Source organism: Hermetia illucens, chromosome 1 (assembly GCF_905115235.1).
Source record: "Hermetia illucens chromosome 1, iHerIll2.2.curated.20191125, whole genome shotgun sequence".
Classification (NCBI taxonomy): domain Eukaryota; kingdom Metazoa; phylum Arthropoda; class Insecta; order Diptera; family Stratiomyidae; genus Hermetia; species Hermetia illucens.
In genome coordinates, this window is record NC_051849.1 from 186,615,417 (window position 1) to 186,642,306 (window position 26,890).

General features: G+C 40.4%; 4 protein-coding genes across 5 annotated transcripts; 2 read left to right on the forward strand and 2 right to left on the reverse strand.

Moving 5' to 3' along the window:
- Positions 1–1,128: 1,128 nt before the first annotated feature.
- LOC119657063 (FK506-binding protein 59) lies at positions 1,129–9,194 on the reverse strand. Of its 2 annotated transcripts, none has more exons than XM_038063820.1 (10): positions 8,792–9,194; positions 8,593–8,735; positions 8,407–8,527; positions 8,171–8,309; positions 8,003–8,111; positions 7,794–7,944; positions 2,502–2,596; positions 2,311–2,421; positions 2,112–2,249; positions 1,129–1,538 (listed from the first exon to the last, which is right to left on the reverse strand). In XM_038063820.1, the coding sequence occupies exons 1-10, from the start codon at positions 8,991–8,993 to the stop codon at positions 1,404–1,406; spliced, it is 1,344 nt and encodes a 447-aa protein (XP_037919748.1). In that variant the 5' UTR covers positions 8,994–9,194; the 3' UTR covers positions 1,129–1,403. The 2 variants fall into 2 exon arrangements, with proteins under 2 accessions (XP_037919748.1, XP_037919756.1); XM_038063828.1 differs by having other exon boundaries at positions 1,396–1,558.
- A 136-nt stretch (positions 9,195–9,330) lies between these two features.
- Positions 9,331–10,018, forward strand: LOC119657078 (cysteine-rich PDZ-binding protein). The gene is made up of 2 exons (XM_038063837.1): positions 9,331–9,570; positions 9,785–10,018. Exons 1-2 carry the CDS (start codon positions 9,398–9,400, stop codon positions 9,912–9,914), a joined length of 303 nt encoding a protein of 100 aa, XP_037919765.1. The 5' UTR covers positions 9,331–9,397; the 3' UTR covers positions 9,915–10,018.
- LOC119657052 (twinkle protein, mitochondrial) lies at positions 9,905–18,262 on the reverse strand. Its single transcript, XM_038063809.1, has 4 exons — positions 17,750–18,262; positions 17,183–17,674; positions 16,131–17,119; positions 9,905–10,131 (listed from the first exon to the last, which is right to left on the reverse strand). Exons 1-4 carry the CDS (start codon positions 18,033–18,035, stop codon positions 10,015–10,017), a joined length of 1,884 nt encoding a protein of 627 aa, XP_037919737.1. The 5' UTR covers positions 18,036–18,262; the 3' UTR covers positions 9,905–10,014.
- A 150-nt stretch (positions 18,263–18,412) lies between these two features.
- On the forward strand, positions 18,413–25,891 carry LOC119660839 (putative RNA polymerase II subunit B1 CTD phosphatase RPAP2 homolog). The gene is made up of 4 exons (XM_038069717.1): positions 18,413–18,560; positions 18,618–18,732; positions 25,485–25,582; positions 25,638–25,891. The coding sequence occupies exons 1-4, from the start codon at positions 18,493–18,495 to the stop codon at positions 25,831–25,833; spliced, it is 477 nt and encodes a 158-aa protein (XP_037925645.1). The 5' UTR covers positions 18,413–18,492; the 3' UTR covers positions 25,834–25,891.
- Positions 25,892–26,890: the final 999 nt, after the last annotated feature.

Consider the following 26,890-nt stretch of genomic DNA (forward strand, 5'->3'; position numbering starts at 1 on the left):
ACTCCGCCGTAAGAAAAAAAAACTTAAATATTTTTACTCTTTGGCAGCAGGCGTGGAAAAAATCGGCTACTTGAAACCGGTCAGAAGGGACGACTAACCGTTTCGTCCAGAGCAGAGCCAACTCATCGTCGTGTTTATTATGTATTACCCGTAGTCACTTTCGGTCACACTGCTCCGGAGGAGATGTGAGGTATCATGTAATAAGTTACTTTTGCTTTGCACGAAAACGCCAGTTGTCCTTTTAAAAAAAAACCTGGGGGATCCTTGGACTACAAAAATGGAAGGAAAGTTGTTTTCAATTGGTCCGATCTGTTAACAAGTGAATGCGGACTTAGGACTCCGGCGATCCCTAAATTAAAGTTAAAATTGGATGTTGATCAGAAAGATTAAGGAAATTTAATAAAGTTAAGGGAGGCTTCGATGAACAGGGACTAGATTTTTTTCTGCCTTACCCGAAAGAGTGATCGTTTTCAGAGATCTACATTTAGGAAGGATTATTTAGGTTTGCTTTTTTGGTGGGTTGTGTGGCTCTGGTATTGAAGAACGGAAGGCTTGAACCAAACCATAAATATTACCGAATGCAAAGCAAAATATTTTGTCAGCAAAGTTAAAGAGGGAGTTTTAGCTATTGATCAAGTGTATCATTCTGATGCGCCACGTAGTCAAAAGTTGATATTATCGTATATGTAATCCAGTGTGCCATGCACTACGTACGGTCTTCTACCAACAATTTCCTCGCACTCGGCATTTGGGTTTATTACTTTTTTCACCAAATGCGTAGAAAGGAGGCCTTTAGTAAATATTCGATTTTTAGAAGCCATCCGAATGTTTAGATAAATAGGACGACTTCATCGATGAAAAACCACTAAATTCCTGAGGCGGGTGGATATTATGAGCAACAAATCGGAATGAGATTAAGATGGTCCCCCCAACTAAGATTTTAATTCTCCTGTATCCACCTCCCTAACCACGATTCCTGGATAGTGGATTTCTATTCAAAATTGTTTTAGATACTTTACCCGATTTCTTATTTGCCCGTTTGAAACAACAACAACAATAAATTTTGAAAGCAGTTTTCGTTTAATATTATCTGAAAAATCAAAGAAAGTGGAAGTAAAACGCAATATAATCGTGGAGATGACTTCTGTATTTCTTATTTCAAAAACGCAGAGAAAACAGTTCGTATAATATATGTGTGTGGGAGACTTTAAAACTATTTAACCATTTCTATTAAAAAACAATTAAAAGAGCAAAATGGAAGTTCTGTTGTGAGATATATGTATCTGGACAGTATATAGGACGTTAGTAGGACGAGATTCGGATGCATAACAATCCATCATCGTTGGCAATTGAAAGCTTATATTTTCCGCGATTTTACAGTTGGCAGTTGTTCTGTTACCATTTCATTTTTCTTGATTTATCATGAAGATATTGTTGTCCTGCTCGAATGCACGATCGACTTCCTTTCGAGCTTCTTCCTCGCTCCACTCCCCACACGATGTTAGTACATCAGTTTCGTCTCCACGAATGTTTTCTTTCTGGGTTTTTCATCGTGTTACTAATTTTATATAGGTTTATATACATATGTATTCACACAATTACGAATAACAGGAAAAAATTGTATAAAGACAGGCATTAATTTCTTGAATTTCTACTCCACTTTTGCTTTTTACAGGGTAGATAATAATACAAAAATTAATACTCGTCTTATATGGAAGTTTTCTACATCAAAAAGATAAGCTTTTAGAAGCTGTAAAGGTCATATGGTCGAGGGTTGAAATTTATTTTTTATCATTAATTGCTTAACTGAAATCAATGGTCCAATATTTTGCTACATCGTTCTTTCTGGCAGGTTAAATATTTTTTAATCAGGGCATCAATCAATATTCTAGTTTGCATAACCATCTTATATTCACCCGAACAGTTTGGTGGTCGTCTAAGATTTGGTTTTAATTGGGAAAGCGCTACCTCTCATATGACCTTTACAAATGAAATTTACACGCCAAAGTAAAATCTGAACACATATAAGCTACCTTCACAGACAGCTAAACTTTGCCTAATTATATCTATTTACGGTCACATTCTAATAAAGTAGTTCCAATTTAATTTACCTGCTTATCAACAGCTGCAAATTTTGAGAACATATTGGCGTAGACTTTTTTCTCTTTCTCATGGAACTCCTTTATTTTTTGCTTGCAGATTGTGATTTGGTTGATGGCAGCTTTATTCTCGGGCTCAAGCTCGTGCACCTGTTTGTATTTAAAACAGTTCATAGCATGATTCTTGTGAAGAAATGTGACCAATACTCACTCGTTGGAAATCTTCTAAAGCCGTCTCAAAATCACTCATAGCAGCATAACTTTGTCCTCTGCGGTAAAGACCTTTTATGTTATTTGGATCTATTTCTAGTACAGTGTTGCACTGTGGGGTATTTTTGAAAAAAAAAAAACATCGATTGGTCATTATATAATGCATATATATTCTGTTATACTTAAACTTACAGCAGACTTTGCTTCGAAGTGGTCTCCTAGCTTTTGATAAGATAATGCTTTGTTTAAATGAATGGCTACCCTCATTTGTTTGCCCTCTTCCTCATCTGGAAGGAAAAACATTTTCAATAGCACATTATAATTCGAACTTCAAAAGGATTTCTAAGGTAGATTGAAAGGTTATACAGCCTCCCTCTTAGTTTCAAAATGTTTTTGTTCCGGTCTCCTGTTAATCGATTTGATATCTGAGCTAAGTACAGAAATAGCTTTTCCAATACTAAATTTGGCTAAAATGTCCTAATCAAATGTAGCAGCCGTAAAATAACGACGACATAGAACGAATAAAGACGATCAGATTATTCCCTATGCAGCACAGAGAGGTAGTTGCCCCATAATTAATCCAAGGGATCAGTGTTCTTATGAACCGCATTATTTCTTTTGCTGCTATGTTTTCAAAGGGCGGCAGAATCTGATTATGCTTCAGGTTAAGGTTGCGTAATTTGGCAAGTCCTTGCAAGACCTTCTCACGGTGGGCTCTAGAAACTATCTTCGGACGGGCCAGGGGAGTAGGTTCGTCCAATTGACGAGAGTCTCTTTGTCTGTTGCAATAAGTGAACCCTTCCTCCTGATCAAATTCTGAATACCTTGGATACCTTCAATTTCAAGTTTACTCTTACCCTGGCGGCCGAGTTTGCCAGGGTGTACTCTTCTCTGGAATATTCGAGAGACCGAGACATTGACAACCAAAAAACGAACGACGATAGAGGAAGAAGATATGGTGATGCCAGGCGCGTTATCGGAAGGCTAACCAAGAGACAGTAGCCATCGAAGGCAATCCAATCGGGCAGTCGTAGCACCGTTGTGCTGAAACCAAAAAGAAAGACTTCCTGGGGACAAGTGGCAGACAGACTAGCGACACCCGCCTAGGAAATTAGTAGAAGGCGAAATCTACTACCTTCAAATGCCATTGTTCTCAAGAGAAGATCGAACAACAAAACAAAAGGAAAAAATCCAAGACAGAGATAATTCATCAGACGTTGCCTCACCTTTACCCTGGAAGCAGTACAACCGAAACTGACAACAGGTGGTAATCACCCCTTTTTGTATAATCGCAATCATGGGTAAAAATTATATTCAATATAAAAACCATCAAAGTTTAAGTCATTTCCCAAACAAAAATTTATCTTTGACCTAGGTTAGGCTTAAATTCGCACCAATGTCGTGGCCCCATAGTGAGCAGTGTCTCATGTCTCTGCCCTGGGGGAATCTTAGTCTTCTTGGTTTGTTTTAAGGGATTCGTGGACCAAAAAACCTGAGAATAAGTTAGTCTCCATTTGGTCCGGTCCAATATCGAGTGGATGTTGGATTTAAGATCCCTGATATTCAAAGAAAAGTAGGTTAGTGTGCAAGGGCTCGAATGCCAAGCAACCTCTGCTAACAGTGAAACAGCAACAGTTAGCCGACGAGATACGCACTGTGAAACCCTTCAATGATGTGTCTGGGATGCGCGATGTGTGGCACTGGCGGACGGTATTTCCGCTAGTGGTATACTGACGCCGGAGTTGTGGACCGATCAAGTATACCCTTCTTTGATTCCTTCCAGGTGATCCGTGGGTTCCACATCATAGCATGCGAGAATCAATCCTCCACAGACTTTCTCAGTTCGTACGTCTCTAAGACCAGCGGTAGATAAATCTGCAGCATAGCACTCGAAGTGCACCTCAACCTCTCCCCCGAAAGGAAGACACCGACGTCGGAGGGAATCCCTCAAGTTATCAAAATCTGGCGCACGAATTGATAACAGTGGCATTGGGCTCTGGAAAACGCGATCGAAATCGCCTTCAAAGTCTCGCGTCCTACAAAATTCAGCAATAAACCATTGCCTGTCCAAGCTCAGGAAGCTGCATAGATACCGCAAGCAGGCAGGCGCGACCATGAGTCCGCAAAGAACTTTCAGCCAATCAGACAAACCTCGTTCGTGTTGAAGACCTTACTGGACATTCATTGAAAGGACACTCTTCTCCAAGTCTCAGTAAACCTACCTCAAAGGTAAATACACCCTAGCAGCCTTCTTGAATATAGATACACGTTAGTACCAAAGCCATCTCCGAAATTTCAACCAGAATATTTTTATTTATTTTAACCAGAATCTGAATTAGAAGGTAACCACTTGACCATTTTTCCAGAGCACTGGTTGATAACGATGGATAAAATTCTACGCATATTGTATAGGAACAAAGTGAAGAGGATGGCATATGCCGACAACATGGTGTTGTTGATGGCAGGGATCTCCTGCGTGAGTGAAATCATAGAGAACGCGTCGGGAAAGATGCGCACGTGGGCTGTAAGATACGGATTCGGCGTAAATGCAACCAAAACGAAGCTGATGCTATTTACTGAAGAGACAAAAGTACCCGAATTCTACCTTAAGCGGCTAAATGAAGGAAGATTAGCTCTTTCCTTCAATATAAAGTGCCTGAGTGTTATCCTAGATCCTAAGTCGAAACTGAAAATAGATCTGAAGGTTAAGAAGGTCTGTACAACCTACAGGAGGAGGAAAACGGGGTCTTAAGGTTAAATATGCAGTAGTCTCAGACTATATTAGTTCGAATGTTAGACATCGAAACCTTCCGGTTATAGTAACATCCTAGAGGAAGTACCTCGGGAACTCTGGGTTGGGATCGTAAGCTTTTTGCGTTCATGTGGATAGGTTTCCTCAGTTTGGGAATAAATATCACCTTCACATAACATCAGTTAAATCAAATATGGTGTAAGCGTGTGATGCCCTATCATGCGTCCTCTTTAACCTGACCCTCGAGAAAGTGATCCATGATGCTGAGGTAAATGCAAGAGGTACGATCCTCTTTAAGTCCACCCTACTATTGGCCTATGCTGACGATATTGACATCATGGGAAGAACCACCCGAGACGTACAAACTGCCTTCATCCAGATCGTGCAGGCGGCGATTGGCGCGAGATCTTGGGCTGCACATCAATGAAGGCAAGACGTTGTATATGGTGACAACGTCAGCACTGAAAATCAACCAACCAATAATATCAAAGAGCACTAGTCAAACGGGAAGAATAAAGATAGGAAAATACAACTTTGAGACCGTTGACAATTTCTCCTACCTAGGGTCGAAAATCATAACCGATAACAGCTACAATGATGAAATCCGCGCACGGTTATTGTCAGCCAACAGAGTCTATTTCAGCTTACAAAGACTGTTCCGCTCGAAACGTCTCACCATAGGGTCAAAGCTCTTACTGTACAAGACTATGATCTTGCCAGTCCTCATGTATTCCTCGGAAACTCGGGTTCTTAGCAAGAAAAATTGCGAACTCTTGGCCGCGTTCGAGAGAAGAATTTTTGGCTCCCTACACGATTCCGTAGTCTACACAATGACGAAATCTATGAGCGATACCATGACCGTCCGGTTGTGGATAAAATCCGGCTCAATAGGTTACGGTGGGCGGGTCACTTAATCGGTATGGATGAGGATGATCCAGGCCGGAAAGTCTATAACGACAATACCTATGATAGAAAAAGAAGATGAGGCAGACCCTGCCTAAGATGGAGCGATGGCGCAGGCCACGACGCCAGACAGCTTTTAGGGATATCGAATTGGTGGACCTCGGCGCAAAACCGGGATGTCTGGAGTTCCTTATTAAGGCAGGCCTAGACTGGATACCGGTTGTTGCGCCGTTGATGATGATGATGATCTGAGATTTCATTTCTCTCTACACCACAATGGCCGGGTACCCAGAGCAGTTCCACCATATTGAATCTAAGAACGGAGTTCAATCGATTTCTACATTCCTGAACGACTTTTGAAGTAGTCAAAGGGTTGCTCAACACTGTTAGATTGACTATCGCTACAGATTGCGATGCGCCTGCCATTCAACCACTCGTCAATCATCCAGGTTGCCGCCGTTAGAATCACATACACTTCAGCCTGTAAGTCCGTTGTATATTGTCCCAAGGAAAAACCCCACTTTTCGTTTCTATTCGAGGGGTAGACTTCTTCCATCTATTACTATGATGCCATCCGGACCTGCAGACTTGTATCTATGGAATGAGTTAAATGTGATGCTACTTTCTTGTTAAATGTGATACTACTGTGCATGCCAAAGTCCAGTCTATTAGCCCTGAGATGAGATTTTGGATGCTACCTGGGAAGTACACTTTATGTAGATGGTTTGCCGTTTCTCTTTCTATGTTCCTCCTGTTAGATTATCCAACTTCTGGTTACGTTCTGTGACAAGAATCCGCTTCATCTTAGAGGTTGCCTCAAAAAAGTTAGTCACTTCGCAAAAGCGTCTCCATTATGACCAATTCTAGCCAGCGACTAAATTAGACTTTAGGCACGATTGATACGCCTCTAAGGGATCGTAGCTCGGGCACTCAGTCCTATTTTATACGTCGCCCAATCTGTCTTGCACGGATTCCGTGGTTGAAGGTGGATCCATGCCCGTTATGAAATGAATGCGCCTGTGATCCGAGAGTGTGATATCATTTGATACTCTCCACTCTCCGACAAGAGCCGCAATGTTAGGAGAGGCCACCGAAATGTCGATGACCTCTCGCCTGATCACCTTGAAGAAAGTGAGTTCATTACAAAAATTGAGGATCTACAGACACTCTAATAATCTTGATTCTCTTGCATTGATGTTGGAACTTCCACAACATCTGTTGGGTGTTGATATCACATCCTGCTGTTAACACCATGCCTTTACTTTTGGTATATTGCTTCGTTCTGATGAATATTCCACTGAGAGCTTCTTCTGCGTTATAAGAGGAGTATGTAGAGAACCATAGAATCTCCGTACCTTCCTGTTGATTTTTTATAATTATCAAATTAGCCTGGAGGTCACTTCCATTAGCATATAGCAGGCTGACATATCGGACCACCCCACCAACATTCCATGGTTCTTGTATGAGGTGCATAAATGTTCGGCAACGCCGATAGTGGGAAAAGTTCCCAGCCTATCAGCTCTCTCACCTGCTTTGGTCCCTAGCAACATCCAGGTGGAAGTGTTGAGGTTGTTGTAGAATTCAAGTTGTTGTAAAACCCCAGTGCATTTCGTTCTTCTTCTGGAATTTCCAGAGTACAATATTATATTGCCGTAGAAGGGAAAGGAGAACTCCCCAGAGCTCTACCTCTGCGTTCGAGTTAATTGTTTTCGGCTGTGTTGGTGTTGAAATTATCATCCATTGAGTTAGATTAATATTGAGAAACTCGGAGGCCTCTTTCTCATAAGAACTCCACCACCTGAAATGCAATAGCGATCTGCAACACTTACCTGAATATGACGATAAGAAGTTATTACTTCTATCATACATCTTAATGGCTAGTTTGTAGTTTTCCTTTTTCAGATAAGTATTGCCCTTTTCTTTGAAGATTTTGGCTTGCGCAATACTTTCCTCTCTATCTAATTTCCATTCTGCTGCTGCCTGCATAGAAACATTTCGAATATACCCAGTGCTACCATAAAACTGTGCATATGCTTACCCTTTCACATTCATTCAACGTAACAATATATTCGACTATAGCGTTCGGTGGAATGTTGAATTTTGCATTTCCCGCTGAACCGAAGGCATACTTGGGTTTTATGAATAACCTGAAGCAGATTTAGTTAAGCGGAGTTTCTTTGGAAATACATAAAGTTAAAAGGCTTACTTGCATGTTTCCCCGCAATTCATCTTCATCACTGCAATTTCGACACCTTCCACTACTCCAACATCCTCACCCTCGCCGGTGTCGAACTCCACATCACGTTCCTCGAACACTTTGCCTTCGTGTTTTCCAATTAAATGAACTGAATATGTTCAGAAAGGGAAAATAAAAACCAGCATTCATGAATTGTACGTGGATTTCATTTATTTTATTATTCAAATGGAAGTAAGGATACTCACTCTTCACATGTGCTCCATCATTTGGTGAAATTTTCTTATCACTTTTATTCAGAACGAACTTTTCGATGCTTCCGTCACTCTCCGGACTCACATCCTCGCCCTTCCATCCGAGCATTTCGAGCTATAAGTGAGAAGTAGGGATTAGGAACCAAAATCCCATAACACAAATGAATTTTGTATCGTTACCTCGAAAATTAAGGTTGAGTTTGGCGGAATGCTTGGAGGACTTCCTGCTTCCCCGTAGGCGTACTGGGGCGCACATGTCAAGACGCATTTTTCACCCATCTTCATCGTCGAAACACCTAAGTCGAAGGCCTTGATTACGCTACCTAGAATTGGTATGAAGTTGATTTTATTGCAAATAACTGCAAAACAGCCGAATTACCTTTTCCCAACTGGAATTCAAACGGCTCGTTCCGTTTTAAACTGGAATCAAAAACTTCACCATTTGTTAATTTGCCCGTGTAATGAAGGGAAACAGTGCATCCATCGAGCGGAGTCTCCGTTCCCAATCCCTCATGGGTGATTTTCTTCAAGACTCCTCCATCCCCGGATAAATCAATTTCTCCCGTTGCTGTTTCCGACATTTTTCCTACGGCAATATCTTTTGTACTTCACACAAGCCTTTATGTGCTTCTATACTGTCCCGGTGAACACCTTGGAATTTTATACTTTCAGAGAGTCAAATCTTCCAGAAACTAGACTAGACTTTAACCGCAACTTCCTTCCTTCGATAAACGAAGAAGCCGCAAAATAATAGTATTCTAGTAAAATCTATGAGTGGTTTTTTGACGTTCTCTTCTTCTTAGTTCAAAGAATTTCACTCAAATCAATTGTCACTCACTTTGAAACGGGCTCACCTCGTGTGAGGTCTCGTGAGCACGCGAAACACTCCTAAAAGCAAAACGGATGGGAATGGAACAAAATAAGAGAAACATAAACAGCTGTCATTACAACTGATTGATAAGTCGTTCGAGTGTAGACCGCGAGAATGGTTTGTGAGAAGTGCGAAAAGAAATTATCCCGTATCGTTACGCCGGATCCTTGGAAAGTTGGTTCACGCAATACTACACAACCTGGTGGACGGAAAGTAAATGAGAACAAAGCCTTGACTAGCGCTAAGGATCGATTTAACCCCATCGGAAGAAATTTCGCCCCTTGCCGGTAAGTGGACGTTGATGTTGTTTATACTCGGCCACCAAATTATATTTATTTTCTGTTGATGCATGAGAAGTGTTATTGTTTATGTTTGCACTCAGCTAGTAGCACCTTGACCTCTACAATTTCTAATTAAAAATGTGTTATATTCTGACAGATTAATAAACTCTTTTACAAAAGCTCACTTTACTACTTCTAACTAATTTTGCAATATTTTCAGGATATGCCGCCAGAAAGTTCATCAAGCCGGATCACACTATTGTCAATCCTGTGCGTATCAAAAGGGAATATGTGCAATGTGCGGAAAGAAGCTGCTCGACACACGAAATTATAAACAAAGTTCAGCATAAAAAAAGTTGTTTTAATATTTTATATTATGTTCTCCTACTAAGTCTACATTGTAAACAAAAAGTGTTTATATTACAAAATATAGTGTACTACTTGGCGTTTTTAAGGCTGCTCTTTTTCCTTGTCCTTTTCTTTTCGTTTCTTCGCATAGCTCAATCCTTCTTTGTCGAAATCTAAAGGCATAATACCGAGATCGCCGCTGTATCGATTTTTCGCAACCTGGAATTGTAAAAATGCTTCCTATTAGTATCAGCGAGTGTTATTTTGGCGTTCTATTATAAAATATAAATCTTTCTATCGTAAGATTGAAGCTTCCGTCAATGTTATGTGGAGCAGAGTTCAATGAAAAAAAAACAAAAACAAAGGAATATTCTTGAGACAAACGATATATTAGCTGGAGCCATGGCTCCATAAAATAGATTATATGGTTGCCATAAATTACTATGTTGGGAGTTATCGGTCTTCCTCGGATGTGTGAACTATCCACTGGTATTTCCGCTTTCTCATCAACGCATCCGTGCGCCGGCGAAATTCATCATTAGTCAGTGTCCAGGACATCACGATGAGAACGAATACACACAGCCTAAGGAGAACTGAGCTCCAGTAACAATGGTGACAACTTTTTTTTGGGAGTAGGGTAGGTGAATGCGTTTACGCAGAGTGTTGGACCCCCACAACAGTACGCTTTCGGCTGTCGGACTACGAACTAAACCCTGTCATCAGAAAACTAGTCTGGAGCCGTTTGACACATTACTTCGGGCTAGCCCTTCCACTCTCCCGGCTTTGGGAGCCCTCAAGTCAGGGAATTCCTTTCACCAACGGGAGGGAAGGGGAGGAAGGGTGTTGTCAGTTCAGGGAACCCCTTACCGTGCGATCCCTATGCCGATCGAGTTCAATCTTCTTCGAAATAAGAAGAGCCCGAACATAATCCGCAATGCGATTTCAGCTGCCAGTGCTCTTCAGCATCTCTTTGACAATGTTGTCTGGAAAGAGGTCCCCTGTATCTCCATAAAGCTGCTGACGAAAGCCGTCCCAACTCTCGCAAGAGAAAAAGGTGTGTTCAGCGTCGTCCGTCACTCCATTGCAGAACACATAATCAGGAGATCGCGCCTTCCCCTCACCCTCGTTGCCCCCCATCACAGCCGGTTCGGAGACAGTGCGATAACCAGACGCCACTCGCAAAGCTCCCTGCCTCTGCACTTGAGCAAGGCGCTTACGATCCACCTCTTTGTCAAGGGCATCAACCCATACCTCCGCGCCATAGAGAAGAACCGACTGCGTTGTTCCCATAAGGGCCCCCACATTCGCCATTAGCCGCCACTCCAGCTGTAGCCCTGTCCGTTGCTGTTTTGATTTGCTCGAGGAAGCTAATTTTCGAGTCGGCCATCAAACCAATGTATTTAACCGCTGGTTTTGACTCTATAGTCAATTCGTCGATCAATATGGGACGCAGGGCCGGGATTCTCCTTCTGGTCAAGAGGACTACTTCGGTCTTTTCCAACGTAAGGCTTAGACCGTGAGCAGTCATTCATCCGCTTACTCGTCACATCAACATGCCAAGTCTGCTTTGCGCCTGTATAACAGTGCGTCCCACAACAAGTGCCGCAACGTCATCTGTAACCGACCAGGCGCGGCTCTTCGGGCATATCGAGTCTCAGCGTACTATCATAAGAAGAGTTTCAAGGGCCCGGCCTAACAATGGCGACCACTATCCTTGTACTACTTGCACATAGTAGCACAGAGAAATCATTCTGCATCTGACTGCCGTTTTTTTTCAGGTGCGAAGAAAGAAAGAGTGTATCTGTCACACGCACTTTTCTCCAAAACGGCTAAATCGATCCGAGCGAAATTTAGTGCACATATGGGAACTATGAAATCCCAAGCATACAATTAGTGACATAAATTTACATGCAGTTTAAAGGGGGCTCCTCATACAGTAAAAATTTTTTTCATCGAATATAGGGTATCGAATGAAAGGTTTCCATTAGTACTTTCCGAATCGGTCTCGATTAGTACTTTCCGAAATTGGTATTAGTTTTGATTGAATTGTGAAGCGCGCCAATAGGGAGTCAAAATGTACACACCTAAAGTGAGACAGGACTCATCTTCGGAAACTACCCCATTCGAAAAAAAAGTCAGGAAGCTGCGTTTAGATGAAATCTAGGCCTCACAATATGTTTCATTCCGATATCTGCTCAAATAAACTTACTAATAGTACATTACCAACACTAAAAATTGACTGAAAAAAACCTTATGTTCATCCTAGGAGTACTAAATTTTGCAACGGCATAGAGGACAGTATCATACGCATGCCAAGTTTCATGAAAATTCAACTATTAGTGTAAAAGTTATAGCAGTTGAAACTTATCAATTTCCATACAGGCATACAAGTAAGATGCTGACGTCATAATTAATGAGAATAATTGATATTCGAGTGAAATATTAAAATTCCATTCATCAAGAATCTATTTCTCCCCAGCCCTTTCTAAGGTTTTGTGTACAACAAATCCTTATTAAATTGATTTACTGTCTGCCTGTCCGTCTATCACACGCATTTTTCTTGGAAACGGTTGTAACGATTGACACCAAATTTGGTGAGAAAGTGGGAACAGTGAACTCTCGCACATACACTGAATTACATCATTCTAGGTCAAACATAAGGGGGGGGGGGGGAGGTCCCCCCATATATGCGATTGTTTTTTCACCAAATATAATCATTGGGGGTATCAAATGAAAGATCTCAGTTAGTACTTTCCGATGCCGGCCTTAGTTTTGACATCTATTGGAAAGGTCGGTAGTGCTGGAGGCCGAAAGTGATCATTTCTTTCATGGACCCATTCTCAGAAACTACCCAACCGAAAAATCTGAAAAAAATCAGCAGGCCCCGAAATACCCTTCATACCGATATCTGTTCAAATAAAATTAATAAAAGCATATTACTATAATTTTTAGTAATTGGCTGCAAAAACCCCCTTAAGATCATCCTATAATCCACAAACTTTGCAGCAATATACGCTATAAGATAGAGCACAATCCTACCTACCTAACTAGTTTGGTGGAAATTGCACTATTACTGACAAAGTTAAAATAGGTCAAATTTATCACTTTTGTGGCGGTGCAACCCCATATCGATCGCGGATATCCTCATTTCGGATGTGATCAAAACGTGTCACGGAACTAGTCCAACCCAACATCTTCGTCTCCATTACCGCAACACGCCGTTCATTGTCTTTTATAGTCGGCCAACACTCAGAACCATAGAGAGCGACAGGATGGACGACAGTGCGGTAAATTTTAGATTTGAGACGTTCGTTGATACGTCGATCACAAAGAACACCAGTTGCGGAATACCAGTTCATCCAGGTTGCGTTAATGCGTGAAGCAATTTTATTACGCAGTTCTCCATTGGTCAATAGTATTGACCCGAGATATTTAAATCGCTTAGTTTTGGGAAGATCACTACCGCTAACAGAACTCAGCGATTTAAATATCCCGAGTCAATGCTATCAGCCAATGGAGAACTGCGTTATGCTCCTCACCTAGGGAAACACAAAACCATATATACCTGAAGCGTCCAGCTTCCGGTCTCCCGACTTGTTTTTCATAAAATGAGAAAACGCTTTTCAAAAATAGTTTTTAGCAGTTCTAGGTAATGAGTACGGAGAAAAGAACACCGCCATGCTATTAATATAGTATGCTGGTCCTAAGCCCAGCTAAAGGAGGAGGGTTTGAGGCAACGTACTTTGTACTATCCTCAGTAGAACAAAAATAAAATGCTGAGATCAGGGAAAGAGATAAATAGAGTATAGTTGGAGTTATTTCACTATGACAAAATCCTACCTTATCTCTCTTGGTGGCAGGTCCCGCGACAGGCCGACCAGGAAAATGCATACAATGTGGTTAGAAGCAAGATGATCGAATTGAATCACAAGCCTCGGAAAAGTGCTAGGGCGTCCACCTCAATCGACGAAGACAGGCCCCGGACCTGTCGAAAAATGGGCAAGTGTTCTTGACGAAAGGACGGCGTCAGGAAGTAAGCAAGTTAGTCCACGAGAAAGATCTGTATCGAATTGCCAAAAGCCGTAACCAACGCACACAGAATATTGAACGCTTCTGTTGCGTTAATGACAAGAACGGTACTTTGCTTACCAGCCGTAGAGTCGCAACGGATAGATGGCGAGAATACTTCGAGCAGATTTCAACTGAAGAATTTGCTCATCCTCCATTTCCACACTCATTGACGACATTTGGAGTAGTTCCACCTGTCAGCGCAACTGGTGCTCAGAGGTAGCGGCGAGGAAGATGGGGCGGCAACCCTATCGGCCAAACCAAAACCAAGTGGTCGAGGAGAACCTCCATAGTGGTAGCACCGGGAGACGCTGTAATCGCCTTGGTTTGCCAGCCGTGATTCAGTAGGCGAATGCTCCAAAGACCTAATCAGGGCGATCAGACCCGAGTCTGCACGGGGACTCATCTGAAGTGGCAAATTGGTCACGAAACCTTATCAGGGGTATACTGGTACCATGGGAACCGGGAAAGCTCCTGGACTCACATACTTCGAGTGAACTCTTGTTGTATGTGAGGACAGCTCGGTTATTTGCGGTTGGCCCCCCTAGTGGGAGTTTCATGGTGGTTGTGGTTGTGCTCAAGCGAGAAGAGACCTTCGGGCCTCGACGTGGTGTTGCGTATCAATACGGGTGCCGTACTCCATAGTTCGGTAGAGATTTAGGTAATTCTTGCATCCACCAATATGAATACTAAGCCATGCACTTGGTATAGACTGGTACCGTTGTTGCTTGTCTCAGCGGGGCTCTGATTGTGGTCACAAAATCAATCCGTGTCTTAAGAGGACCGTAGGATTAAGTCTCACGACAGGTGCCTACGTAAAACACTATGGGCTTCACTGTCAGCGCAACTGAAGTCGAGGATGCAATAAAACAAATGAAATCGGGGAAAGCAACAGGACCTGATGACATCGCTGGGACCCAACACTGTGGCTCAGTGAATTCTTTAACCGGGTTATTCAGGAAGGAAGAACACCATCTGACTGGCAAGAAAGTACCACTGTTCCAATATGGAAAGAGAAAGATAGTCCAGCAGAATGTTCAAATTACCGTCCGATCCGGTTACTTTCCCATACCATGAAGATTTTTGAACGCATTTTTGACATCCGTATTCGCGAAATCGTTGAAATAACCGTGAATCAAGCCAGATTTGTCAAAAACTGCGGAACTACTGACGCAATACATGCTGCACGGTTACTCATGGAGAAACACCGTGAGAAGCATCGCCCTCTTTACATTGCATTTTTGAATCTCTGAATCTAGAGAAAGCGTTTGACCGTATGCCACACGAACTTATCTGGTATGCTTTACGATAACACTTAGTTTCAGAAGAACTCGTGCGCTGGGTTCAACTGCTCTACCACGATTCGAAAAGTAAAGTTCGAAGTATGGCGTTCCACAACTGGTGTTCTTTGTGATCGACGTATCAATAAACGTCTCAAATCTAAAATTTGCCGCAATATCGTCCGTCCTGTCGCCCTCTATGGTTCTGTGTTGGCCAAATATAAAAGACAATGAACGGCGTCTTGCGGCAATGGAGACGAAAATGTTGCGTTGGACTAGTGGCGTGACACGTTTTGATCATATCCGAAATGAGGATATCCGCGATCATTATGGAGTTGCACCGATCTTGGAAAAATTGCAAGAGAGGCGTCTTCGATGGTATGGTCACGCAATTTCTGCAAACGAGAATTGACTTGCCAAGATTGGTCTGGCAGCAGGCCGAAGCAACGGTGCCTTGATACGCTGGATGGGGATTTAAAAGCCTCGAGATTGCACCCAAATCAGGCATTCGACAGAGCCAAATTGCGAAACCCACCACGAGCCGACTCCGCTTGTGATCGGGAAAAAGGCTGAAGAAAAAGAAAAAGAAGAATGGTCGAATGACCCGTACTTTTGGAGTACACCTCATAGATAAAATGATATTCCATCCCATAATTAACTCAAAAATGTTAGTAGTTTTTTTACCTTTGAAGAATTTACTTGAAACCCCCATAAGTTTATTCGAGGACTATATTTGCTGCAGTCATGAAGTAAAATCTTAAGTTTTCTTTGATACGCTATACTCACTGAATTACTTGCACCGTAAGCCATCATAAAGTGGTTTTTTCATATTACTACTCAAAATTATCCTTGTTTTATCAAAACACTTACCTGCAAAAACTTTTTCCCTCTCACGGAAGTCAGTCTCTTGTCCTGGATTATTAATACATTATCAGCTTCTTGTGTTGCTTTGGCACTTCCAAATATCGAACTCGTAGTCAAATCTTCATTATCTCTCTCCTTCCGAGGATGCATTACCAGCGTAACATGAACGTTACGCTTCGTAGCAAAAGTTCGAAATGATGCGATTATAACGTCTTGTTCCCAAAATTTATCACCTGACTTCACACCCATTGTATTCAAACCAAGCATGAACTGTACATTATCGATGATAACATGTTGAATATCATGCACGTATTGTGCATGTTCAATTGCTTCCATAACAACTTTGATGCTTTGCTGTCCATGGAAGGTCATAAAATAGATAGGCAGCTTTTCAAGTTGCCCAGCCCAATTGTCGAATTCGTTCAGTTTATCGTCGAGCGGATAGCCAACGAATTGGCGAAGCAAAGTTGCAGCTAAACGAGTGTTACGGATTTCAAATGAACCCCACAGTGTTGTAACGCCTTGCATTGCTAAGTCTAGAGAATACTCGGACATAAATGTTGTTTTACCACAGCCAGTTGGTCCGGTAAGAACCGTAAGTTCTCCCTTTCGATGGCCTTTTAGAAGTTTATTTAAAATAGGAAATCGTTTCCATTTGACACCATTCACTTTTTCGATGTTTTGCAATTCGCTTAGGACATCTTGTTTTAACGAGCTGAATGTTGTGATAGATTTGTGCAGAATCGGTTGGGCTGCTTGTAGGATTGCCGTGAGATTCAAACCCGATTGTAGAGCTATATGCGGTGTAGGCTGACCAATAGTTGGTCGGATGAATCGACAGCGTTTCTCGTCTAGTTTTTTAGCAAAATTTCGGGCTACATCCCATCCTGTAGCGTCAAAATCAAACCACATTATAAGTTCTTTGTATTCCTCTAATGATGGAAGACATTCCTGAGGTAGAGACTTTAATCTATATGGCAAACAGATTATTTTGGCTGGAAAAGTATTAGAATGCATGAATACTTTATTATAGATAAAATCCAATGAAAATGATTTACCTCCATCTATTTTTTGAGATACCAAAGCCAAAAAGTCGATCACATTGAGAACTAATATAGCTTTGTTGATCTCTCTTTGAGTTTTTGGCGAGTAAATTAACAGTCCAGTGCAGCCAGCTGCAGGAATAGTAACATCTTCTTCAAGCCTATCCTCGTGAATTACCTTTTCCCCTACAACTACACCTTCGGAGTTGACTAGATCGAAATGTAAAGAACATTCTTCTGGATTCCATCTCGCGCCCAATGCTGAAAGTTGCGCTACTGAAGTTCGAAGTTCAAGACGCGCAGCATCTTCTGCAGTGAGTTGCGAGGCAGGTTTCAGTTTGTCCCAATTAGGGTTCCTATATTCCGCTTCTGTTTTTTTGGAGGACATGAAGTTCTGGCGGAGCTTCTCCAATTCTTCTTTATTTCTAGTTGCATATTGCTTATCAAAAAATTTTGAAACATTTATCCAGGAATCTTGATGCTGGCATTTAGGACAAAGGAAGGCTCCTAGGGACATATAATATTTCAGTAATCAAATCTGGTGACAAAATTTAATCACATTTGAAATATATTACGAAATACCTGATGTTTTGTTTAAATAAACTGTTGCTCGTTTTGCACCAGATTCCACCGGACATACAGGGCATTCGGTTCTAATGGAAGTGAACCCATCTTTAAATGCATATCCTGAAGTTTTCACTGAACGTTTCAAGGTAGCCAGCAGCTTTGGATCAAACCCATCAGACGGAATACTATCTGATGAATCTGAAATTCTACTTCGAAACACTATCGGATTGCATTTGAACGAGTGTTTTAAGGTATTCACTGAAAATACTACACTTAAGGAACGAGAGTGCAAATGCAGCATTAGAAAAACTCATAGAGCGTATGTGGGAAGCATTGACTTTTTGTGAAATAAAAATGTATTAACCTATTTGAAATCTACTTTGCACGCACAACTTCCCGCTCCTCATTGACACCTTATCAATGGGATGTAAACAAACATGTGATTTACAATTTTAAAACAAAATATAACTCCGTATTGCCATACAAATGCAGCTCCGCTTTAAAGTAATATGATGCTTGTCGAAGGATTGAAAACAAAGAACTTTTTCATTCAATATTTCTAAATTATACGCACTTTGTAGAAAGTGAGTTATTTTTGAATATTCCTTTCTCTTTGGAGAAGAACAAGATGCATCATCTTGGAACGCGTGGAAACGGGTAAATCTGAAGGATCAGATGGAAAATCAGATGTAAATAAAGCAAACGTCAAAACAGAGATGAATCTAGAATTGAAACTCAAATTCACGTAAACAAGTGGAATGGAGGCGACAGGTCGTACGCGCTCCAGGTCGGGTTCTGGTGGCTCCAAGCGTTACAAGAAACTTAGGTAATGAATGAAATATTATTTGTTTAAAGTTTCTTTTAATGTGCATTTTTAATTTAGCAAAGAACAGCTGTTGCTTACCATAAAAAAGAAAAAAGAGTGCAATGCCAAGGCGCAGTCAATAGTTGAATCGATGCTTGATCCCGTTGACGATTCCTCTGACTTTTTACTAAAGGTGGGTAAATGCACGGCTTTTACATACTGCTACCGAAATCCCTCATTTAAAAAAGGCTAAAAAGGCTAAATAACGAATATGTATTTCACGATCAGTCGAAACAGGGGAAAACTTTTCTTTTTCTAGTCTATCCGCGGCCCAGATTTCCAGGTTTGAAGTGAAATTTGAAAAGCATTTTTGGTCCTGATTCTGTTACGAATCATTTTTGATGATAACGTGAGATTCTCTAAGGCGGAGTCTTCCCATTTGGAAAAGAAACCTATTACGTGAGAAACTAATAAGAGGTCCAGGATGGGTTATATCCTCCTTCGATACTCAGCTGGGTGTTAGTTGAAAACGTTCTTTTTATGAGGGCATAAATCTACCGAAGGCTAATTTTTACTGCTGAATTAGCGGACAACAATGTAAAGAGCAAAGGGATGATGTAGGAAGTTGCGTGGGGGAAGGCACCGGCTCGTGGCCGGGCTTATCAACACATAAGATCCATAGCATCCAAAAATGAACTTATCAAGTTGAATCTGATGACTGACCTTGTTCATGAGCAAATCATTCCATCTAGACCAATACCTCTTTGCAGCTGATTCTGCACGAGGCGTTATTCGTAAAGGTTACCTGAGTAGAAACGTACGCTCATACCCTTGGCCTGCTTCAGAGTTAAAAGTAGAATCCTTGCCTTGGTCGAGTGCTGTTCAAAATTGAACGGGTTGTTTTTCCTTCGGAGTTCTTCTTGAGATTTTCAAAATTACTCATAGCAAAACAGCATAAATTTTTAAGAAGGAAACATCTTTTTTTCTAAGTATAATGATTCGGAGGAACTTTTAACCGGTGGCGATTGAGTGGAAGTTTTCATTTCTTCTAAATATAAAGTGCTTTACAGGGAGGATGTGCCTTGGTAGCAGTATAAAGTACAGGATAAAGACATCCGCTAATTGATATGTAATGGTAAGATAGAAAACCGAAGCGGACAGAATCGATTCTTGCGGCATGCCGGCTTTGTAAATGAAGGAGAAAGATATATGGTTACAATAAACCACTATGTGGGCATAACGTGTTAATCATATCTACGCGCCATCGTTGCAATTCTTCCAATGCGTTTCAACTCACCCAATCATTTTCCGAGAAGCTTGCACTCCTTCTCCACTATTCTACCTCATTAGGGAAAAATAGTCGCCAGCCATCCTGGGGTACGCATAACCCCCAATTAAGTTGTCGCCCTTTCTCAATGTGTGACCCACTGCCACTTCCGCTTTTTTATCAAAAAGTCAACGTGTATCTGACTAGTACGTCGACAAAGCATTGTCTCAGGCCAGACTATTCCGATGATGCGATGCAGACATGAGTTGATGAAAGTTCGGAACATCATCATCATTACCAATGGCGCATCAAATAGTATCCGCTCTAGGCCTGCCTTAATAAGGAACTCCAGACATCCCGATTTTGCGCCGAGGTCCACCAATTCGATATCCCTAAAAGCTGTCTCGTGTCCTAGCCTACGTCATCGTTCATCTCAGGCAGGTAGGTATCGCTCATAGATCTCGTCGTGATGTAGGTTACGGAATCGTCCATCCTCATGTAGGAGGCCAAAAATTCTTTGGGGGATTCTTCTTTCTAACGCGGCCAAAAGTTCGCAATTTTTCTTGCTAAGAACTCAGGTCTCCGAGTAATACATGAGAACTCGCAGGATCATTGTCTTGTACGGTAAGAACTTTGACCCTATGGTGAGACGCTTCGAGCGCAGCAGTTTTTGTAAGCTGATTTCATCGTCGTAGCTGTTATCAGTTGTGATTTTCGATCCTAGATGGGAGAAATTATCAACGGTTTCAAAGTTGTAGTCTCTCATCTTTATTCTTCCCGTTTGACCAGTGTGATTTTATATTGTTGGTTGGTTTTTGGTGCTGACGTTACCACCATATATTTTGTCTTGCCTTCATGCCAGAGCCCGAGATCTCGCGCCGCCTGCTCGATCTGAATAAAGGCAGTTTGCTCGTCTCTTGTCGTTCTTGTGCGACCCCTATGCAAGAAAAAGTTTCTTGAGGAAACCGTAGCGGAGCATGACTTAGAAAAACAATTGTTGACAGTGAAAATCATTTTTCGGAGCCAAGAAAAAGTCAAGCAGAGAGAAAGTCAGTAAGCAAGGAAGAGAAAAGTCGGGAAAGTGCTTAACATATTAATGGAAATAAAATTTATTGTCTAAAGAAAAGTTTTCAATCATTTAAGTAAAAAAATTGCCTTTGACGGAACAATACAGGCAATACGAGTTTATTCCGAGAAGACGCTCAAATTTGAGGATGAAAAGTATGTGTGCTGAATCAAGTCTTTAAATTAAGAAACGTGTTGTTGTTGAAATAATAAAACTTGTTGTTTCTTTTTCGTTGGTGTGGGTATTTATTCTTGCAAATACCGATATTTCGGGAACCACTTGTTCCCTTCATCAGTGCAAACAAGTTTCAGAGCAGAGGGGAGGAGTGCGGGAAACCGAAAAAAGTCAATTATTTCAAGAGCAAAAAAATCATGGTAGTCCGTGCACATGGTATCTAGGCCTCAAAATACTTCTCGCAATCGTGGAAAACGACCCCATTTGAAGAAAAAAGAAAGTAGTGTTTCATCAAGACAATGCATCGTATCACAAATCAATGAAAACTATGGCAAAATTGCATGAATTCGGCTTCCGTATTCACCGCATTCTCCAGATCTGGTCTCCAGTGACTTTCCTGTTTCCAGACCCCAGGAGAATGCTCGCCGAAAAGAAATTTAGAGTCGAAGGCAAAATCGCCAAAGTGAGGCTAAAACCAAATCGTACTATAAAAATGGTATAGAAAAATTGTATGACCGCTATAGTCGTTGTACCGCCCTCGAAGCTAACTACATATATTGAATTATAAAATCAAATTTTATCAAAAAAATTACCTTATGTCTTTTCAGCATCTTTTTACGTTGGTACAATCGTCCCGAATATATGCTGACTGTTTCAGCTATGTAGCATTTTTTGTTTGTGTGTAAGGGGCATAAAGGTTAGAAGTGTTTTGCTAGCCGATTTCCAGCTGTGGAAAAAAAAATGAACAAAGAATTTGCCCCAAATTTTGTGTAAAAAATGGAATTAAGTGTTCCAAAACACTTGAAATGTAGACAGTGGCTTACTATACTCCGAGTAAAAATGTTTATAAATGGTATAGGTATAAGGCTGATGAAATACGCATTAGATGCCCCAGCACGTCAACAACTGATGAAAATTCTGAAAAAGCAAAGAGAATAGTGTTGATGGATCGCCGAATCCCTATTCGAGAAGTTTCTGACGATGTCATTGGTAGATTTGTCTACCTGCAAATTTGTCTGTTCACAAAACCGAAGAGATAGAACGGAGGTTTGCAACGATTAAGGAGACAAAAACTCCATAACTGGAAGAGCTTAAGGCTATACCAATAAGTGCTTGAGGATTAAAAAAAGTGCTTACACAAGTGTATTATCTCTGAGAAGATTACTTTGAATGAGAGTGAAAAATACTGTCACAAAAGGCTTTGAACAATCAAACTGCATAGCTCTTTCTACATTTTAGTTTGTTTCACTGAGCAGTGTTTATTGCCAATGCTTGCCGTTCAGTACTCTATTCGTGACATAACTCTAGTAACTTAGTAGTGAGAACTTCTTACTAGCAACGTTAGCACCAATGTTTTGAGCTTAGTGCAGACCAAGTTTTCGATTTTATATTTGGAAAGTATTTAGAACGTTTAGTCCTTCCGCACTAAGTGATTAGGTCTCTCCGTTAACTTTCTTAAACTTCGCGCTAGATAGTAACGCTAAACTCAAACGCTTCTTCTTCATCGTCCAACCGATATTTACCAACGTATGGCCCAGGCTACACGTTAATCTGCCTGTGCTCACCTGGCCTAATATTCCTCCTTTCCAATAAGTCGTTTCACCCTTCTTTTCTTCTATGTATCCTTATAGACCCCTGTGTCAATATTCAATTCAACTTTCCTGGAAGACATTTAAATCACGTTCCTGGTTTTGTCCTCTCCAAACTGTCAGTGGGTTGCTTTTTATAGTCTCAAGACTCTTGCCCTTACGCCACTCCTGATGCTCCTCCCAAGTGTTTCCTGCTCACTCCTTAGTGGAGTATAAAGCATCCACACAATCTCAACGAGACTGTGCTTCAGTTTCATTATCATCGCGCTTAATGCTGTGCAAGTGATAAGCTCATAGCACCGGGACAAACACAAGACAAAGACAGACATTCATAAAAACTGGGAATTGAACCTACCCCCTCAAACATCACGCCGCTACCATCCTCCACATGTTTTATGCCATGTTACGTTCCCCTTTCAAGTTCCTGCGTTCTAATTCATTCTGATTTATCATTGAAATTCATAAAAACTTCGTTTGAGATTCGCAGAATGGAGAATTATGTCTTCCGAAAATCGATCCTCGGTAAAGTCAGTGATAAAATTCCAAAGAAAATCCAGAAAGAAATATCTGGTCAGGGTCGTCCGTGCATTGACATAGGGAATTCACTTTCATCAAGTTTGAAGATTACTCTGTTGACTTGCCTTAATTGTCGTATTACTTACTCTCTCTTAATCGTCCTCGATGGATACCTGCTCTCTTTCTTCTTCTCTCGCTTTCTGTCAGCTTGCTCCATACCTCGTGCAACATCTCCCACCATCTCGTCCTAAATCTATTACTTTATTAGCAAGTTTGTTGCCAATTTTGGTCCTGGGCCAATTAAGACATTCCTCCTCCTCTCTGCATAGTCTTTAACAAGAGCATCGAAGGTTCTCCTGTAAAGCGTCCCTTATTATCTCTACACAAAAATGGCGATATTCTGCCTGAGAATTACCGTCCTATTCGCTTTTCTCCTTCTGTTCCAGAATCCTTGAGAGATATGTCAAGGACTGGTTGTCCGCTTACTTTGACTGCACGGTTTGTTAAAAATCGGTTTACTGCTGCCAACCTGCTAGAACTCACAAGTTTATGCCTAGATTTCTGAACTTTCCGCATCTATCTACACGAACTTGTCTAGCCCTTTTGACCCCCAATCTGAGTGAATAGTGAATAAGGAGCATTATTTAGGGAATTGCTTGTACTGATGAAGGGAGTAAGTTGCTCCCGAAATATATATATACATAATAAAATAAAATTGTAGTCTGGAGTAAGCTACTGGTCTATCAATTTTATTATTTAGGGGTTATAGGGCGTAATTAGTTCTTTAAGAGGGTGATCCCGTATGAAGGACATTTTTTTCGCTTTTTGAGGTATTTTTTGTGATAAAAGATGCAACATTTTTCACCATATATTTATTAATTTCTTGAGCATGGGTAACAAGTTTTCCAGCCCGATATCATAGTTAATTATTGAAGTACAGAGCTACTTATGCACCCATTTCGAAAAAAGTTTTACTTTGGGTGCCACGCTAGAGGGCGTCGTGCTGATCTTAAAGAAAAAAAAATAAACGGCATTTTAATGTATGAACCATAGCACGGTTCGCAAACTAGGATTATTAAAAAATATTGGAAGGACAATTTTTGATGCTTTCTCAATGCTCTCTTTAATGTAGATAAAAACAAGTCAGGAAACCGGAAGTTACGCGCTGCAGGTATGAAAGGTTTTGTGTATTTTTTTTATACATTTGTCCCATTAGTACCTAGCACGTAATATATGCATATTTTATGTGAAAATATCCACTTTCGCGTTATATTGTCATTCAAAGTCTTGAATTTGCACAAATGCGAAAAATTCGACCTACTGTAACTTTGTTAATAATGGCGCGATTTCCTCCCAAACTTGGTAGGGTCATGCTTTATATTATAACTAACATTACTGCTTAATCGCTACAACCGTTTAGGAGAAAAATGGATATGACAGACAGACAGACCGACAGACAGTAAACCGATTTTGATAAGGTTCTGTTTTACACAAAATCTTAAAAATCAATCAAGCGCAATTATCCTAGTTTGCGAACCGTAAAAATATGTTCTGAATAAGTCGTGAAAATTTCATAGAATTTCGTAGGATAGATTTTGGGCTATGGTGGCATCCGAGTTTCGAGGAAAATGCATTTAAAAACTGAAATGTGATTATTAACCATAAAATTTTTCCATTAATCTGCTATACCTTGTCCATAAACTAAAAAAATATTCTATATCTAGATATAATTGATGTTAAAAAAATCGATTCCTTGGATCCGACACACGGGATGACCCCCTTAGGTAATACTGATTACTTTCCTTACTTCATTCTTCTTATAAATTTACCAAGTTGTGGTAGGGTATTAATTCTCATGATTTTCGACTATCCAATTGTCTCCTTTCTCGTGAATGTGCTGTAGGAAGATATGACAAGAGTTGACTGAAAACCATGACAACAATAAACACTAAAACCATGCGACTCCCCTTATGTATCGAAGCCTTACGTCAAGTCTTTGCTTCGCTTTGCTTTGCTAGAAGAAGTTTTTCTCGACATTGGATCACAGATTTTTCCCGATGTATGAGATTTTATTTTTATTTATTATTTATGATCCAATAATTTTTAATCGGAGTCTATGAAGCCGACGGTTTTCTTTGCGGGTTTATTCTTTAACCTTAATTTCCTTTAGTATTTAAGTCCGTTTCTCAACCTGTATGTTAAGGGCCTTTAAGTTTTTGGAGACCCTACGCCAATATTTGCAATTGTAAAGCTATTTTGTCTATTTATATACAATAAGACATGCACATAAATATAGCTTTTCCAGCTAATTCTCTCATACTTTGGTTTTTCAGATAAAAGACATCAACCAGTGTCATTACCAAGATATAATTGAAGAACGTGCACTTTTGAAACTTTGCGGATATCCTCTTTGCAACGAGAAACTAACGGAGTAAGATATCTCAATTTGATGTGATGTATAAAATTGACACATTTCTTCTTTTTAGAATACCAACAAAGCAATATCATATTTCTACAAAAACAAACCGCGTTTATGACATTACTGAACGTAAAAACTTTTGCACAAATTCCTGCTTCAAGGCATCGAACTATCTCAAGGAGCAAATGCTCACCAGTCCACTTTGGTTGCGGGAACAGGAGATAATACCGGAATTCAAACTACTTGATATAAACAAAGATTAATGGCGGTAGCAAGCTGAACTGCGATCAGGTCAATGACTAGCAGATGTCTCTCTTCCAGGAAAAAATGTTGAAAAACTATCTTGATCGAGTTTTTGCTTATAAGAATGCATTTTTGATATTTAGAAGGGATGAACAACTGATATTTAGTAAATAATTTTTAAATGTAAATAAATTCCAAAACACAATAAAATTAATTTAAATATACAATAGCTATTTACCATTTTTTTGTTTTTATTTTGCCATTATCTCATTTAAGAAGCAACTTAAAAATTCGACTGTTCCCAAAAATAGTCTCTATTCCGAGACATTATTTGCCGTTTGAAAAATTATTGCCCAATGTGTATATCATTGCGTATGAGGCGCCTCTTCAAGTGGTTCCTCACCGACTTTTGCCCACCGTCGATGAGAATGCATGCACTACACCAAGGCCTATCATAAATTACGTAAAGAGCAAACTGTCGCCAAAATCCTTTCGACATGCACACATATGGTTTCAAGTGTTTTGACCGCCGACAACAATACAATAATTTTGATTCCTGACGGCAGACTGGACTACACAAGTAGCAAAAAATAACAAGGCAATCACTAATTTATGTTGGTGACTAGTTCTTGAGGAGGATGGGAATAGTGATTATTGTGTGTGATGTCTTTACTTTTTAGTGAGAATAGAAGGCGAGTTAGAGAAATGTCGAATAATTTATGAATCTGGAATTATATGTTTATTTTAATTTTTATCCTAATTTTTGTAATACCAACAAGTCCTGATTTTTTTCACTTAGATAATTGGAATTGACACTTTTTCTATTTGGTTCGAGTGCTAATCTTAGGAGTCGTTCTAGTGGATGAGTGTAAGGAAAAGCAAACCAGTCACGGAGGACTGGTATCTAAGATTAAATATTACCACGAATGGCAATTATCCTATATAAAATTTGCTTAAATTGGGTTAAAGCATAAGAAGGATGGAAATATAATTGATAACTTTTCTTTACAATATTTTGTCGGATTAGGAATGCTATATTTTCTGCTTAAACATTCCTGCTATTTATTATATGGGTTT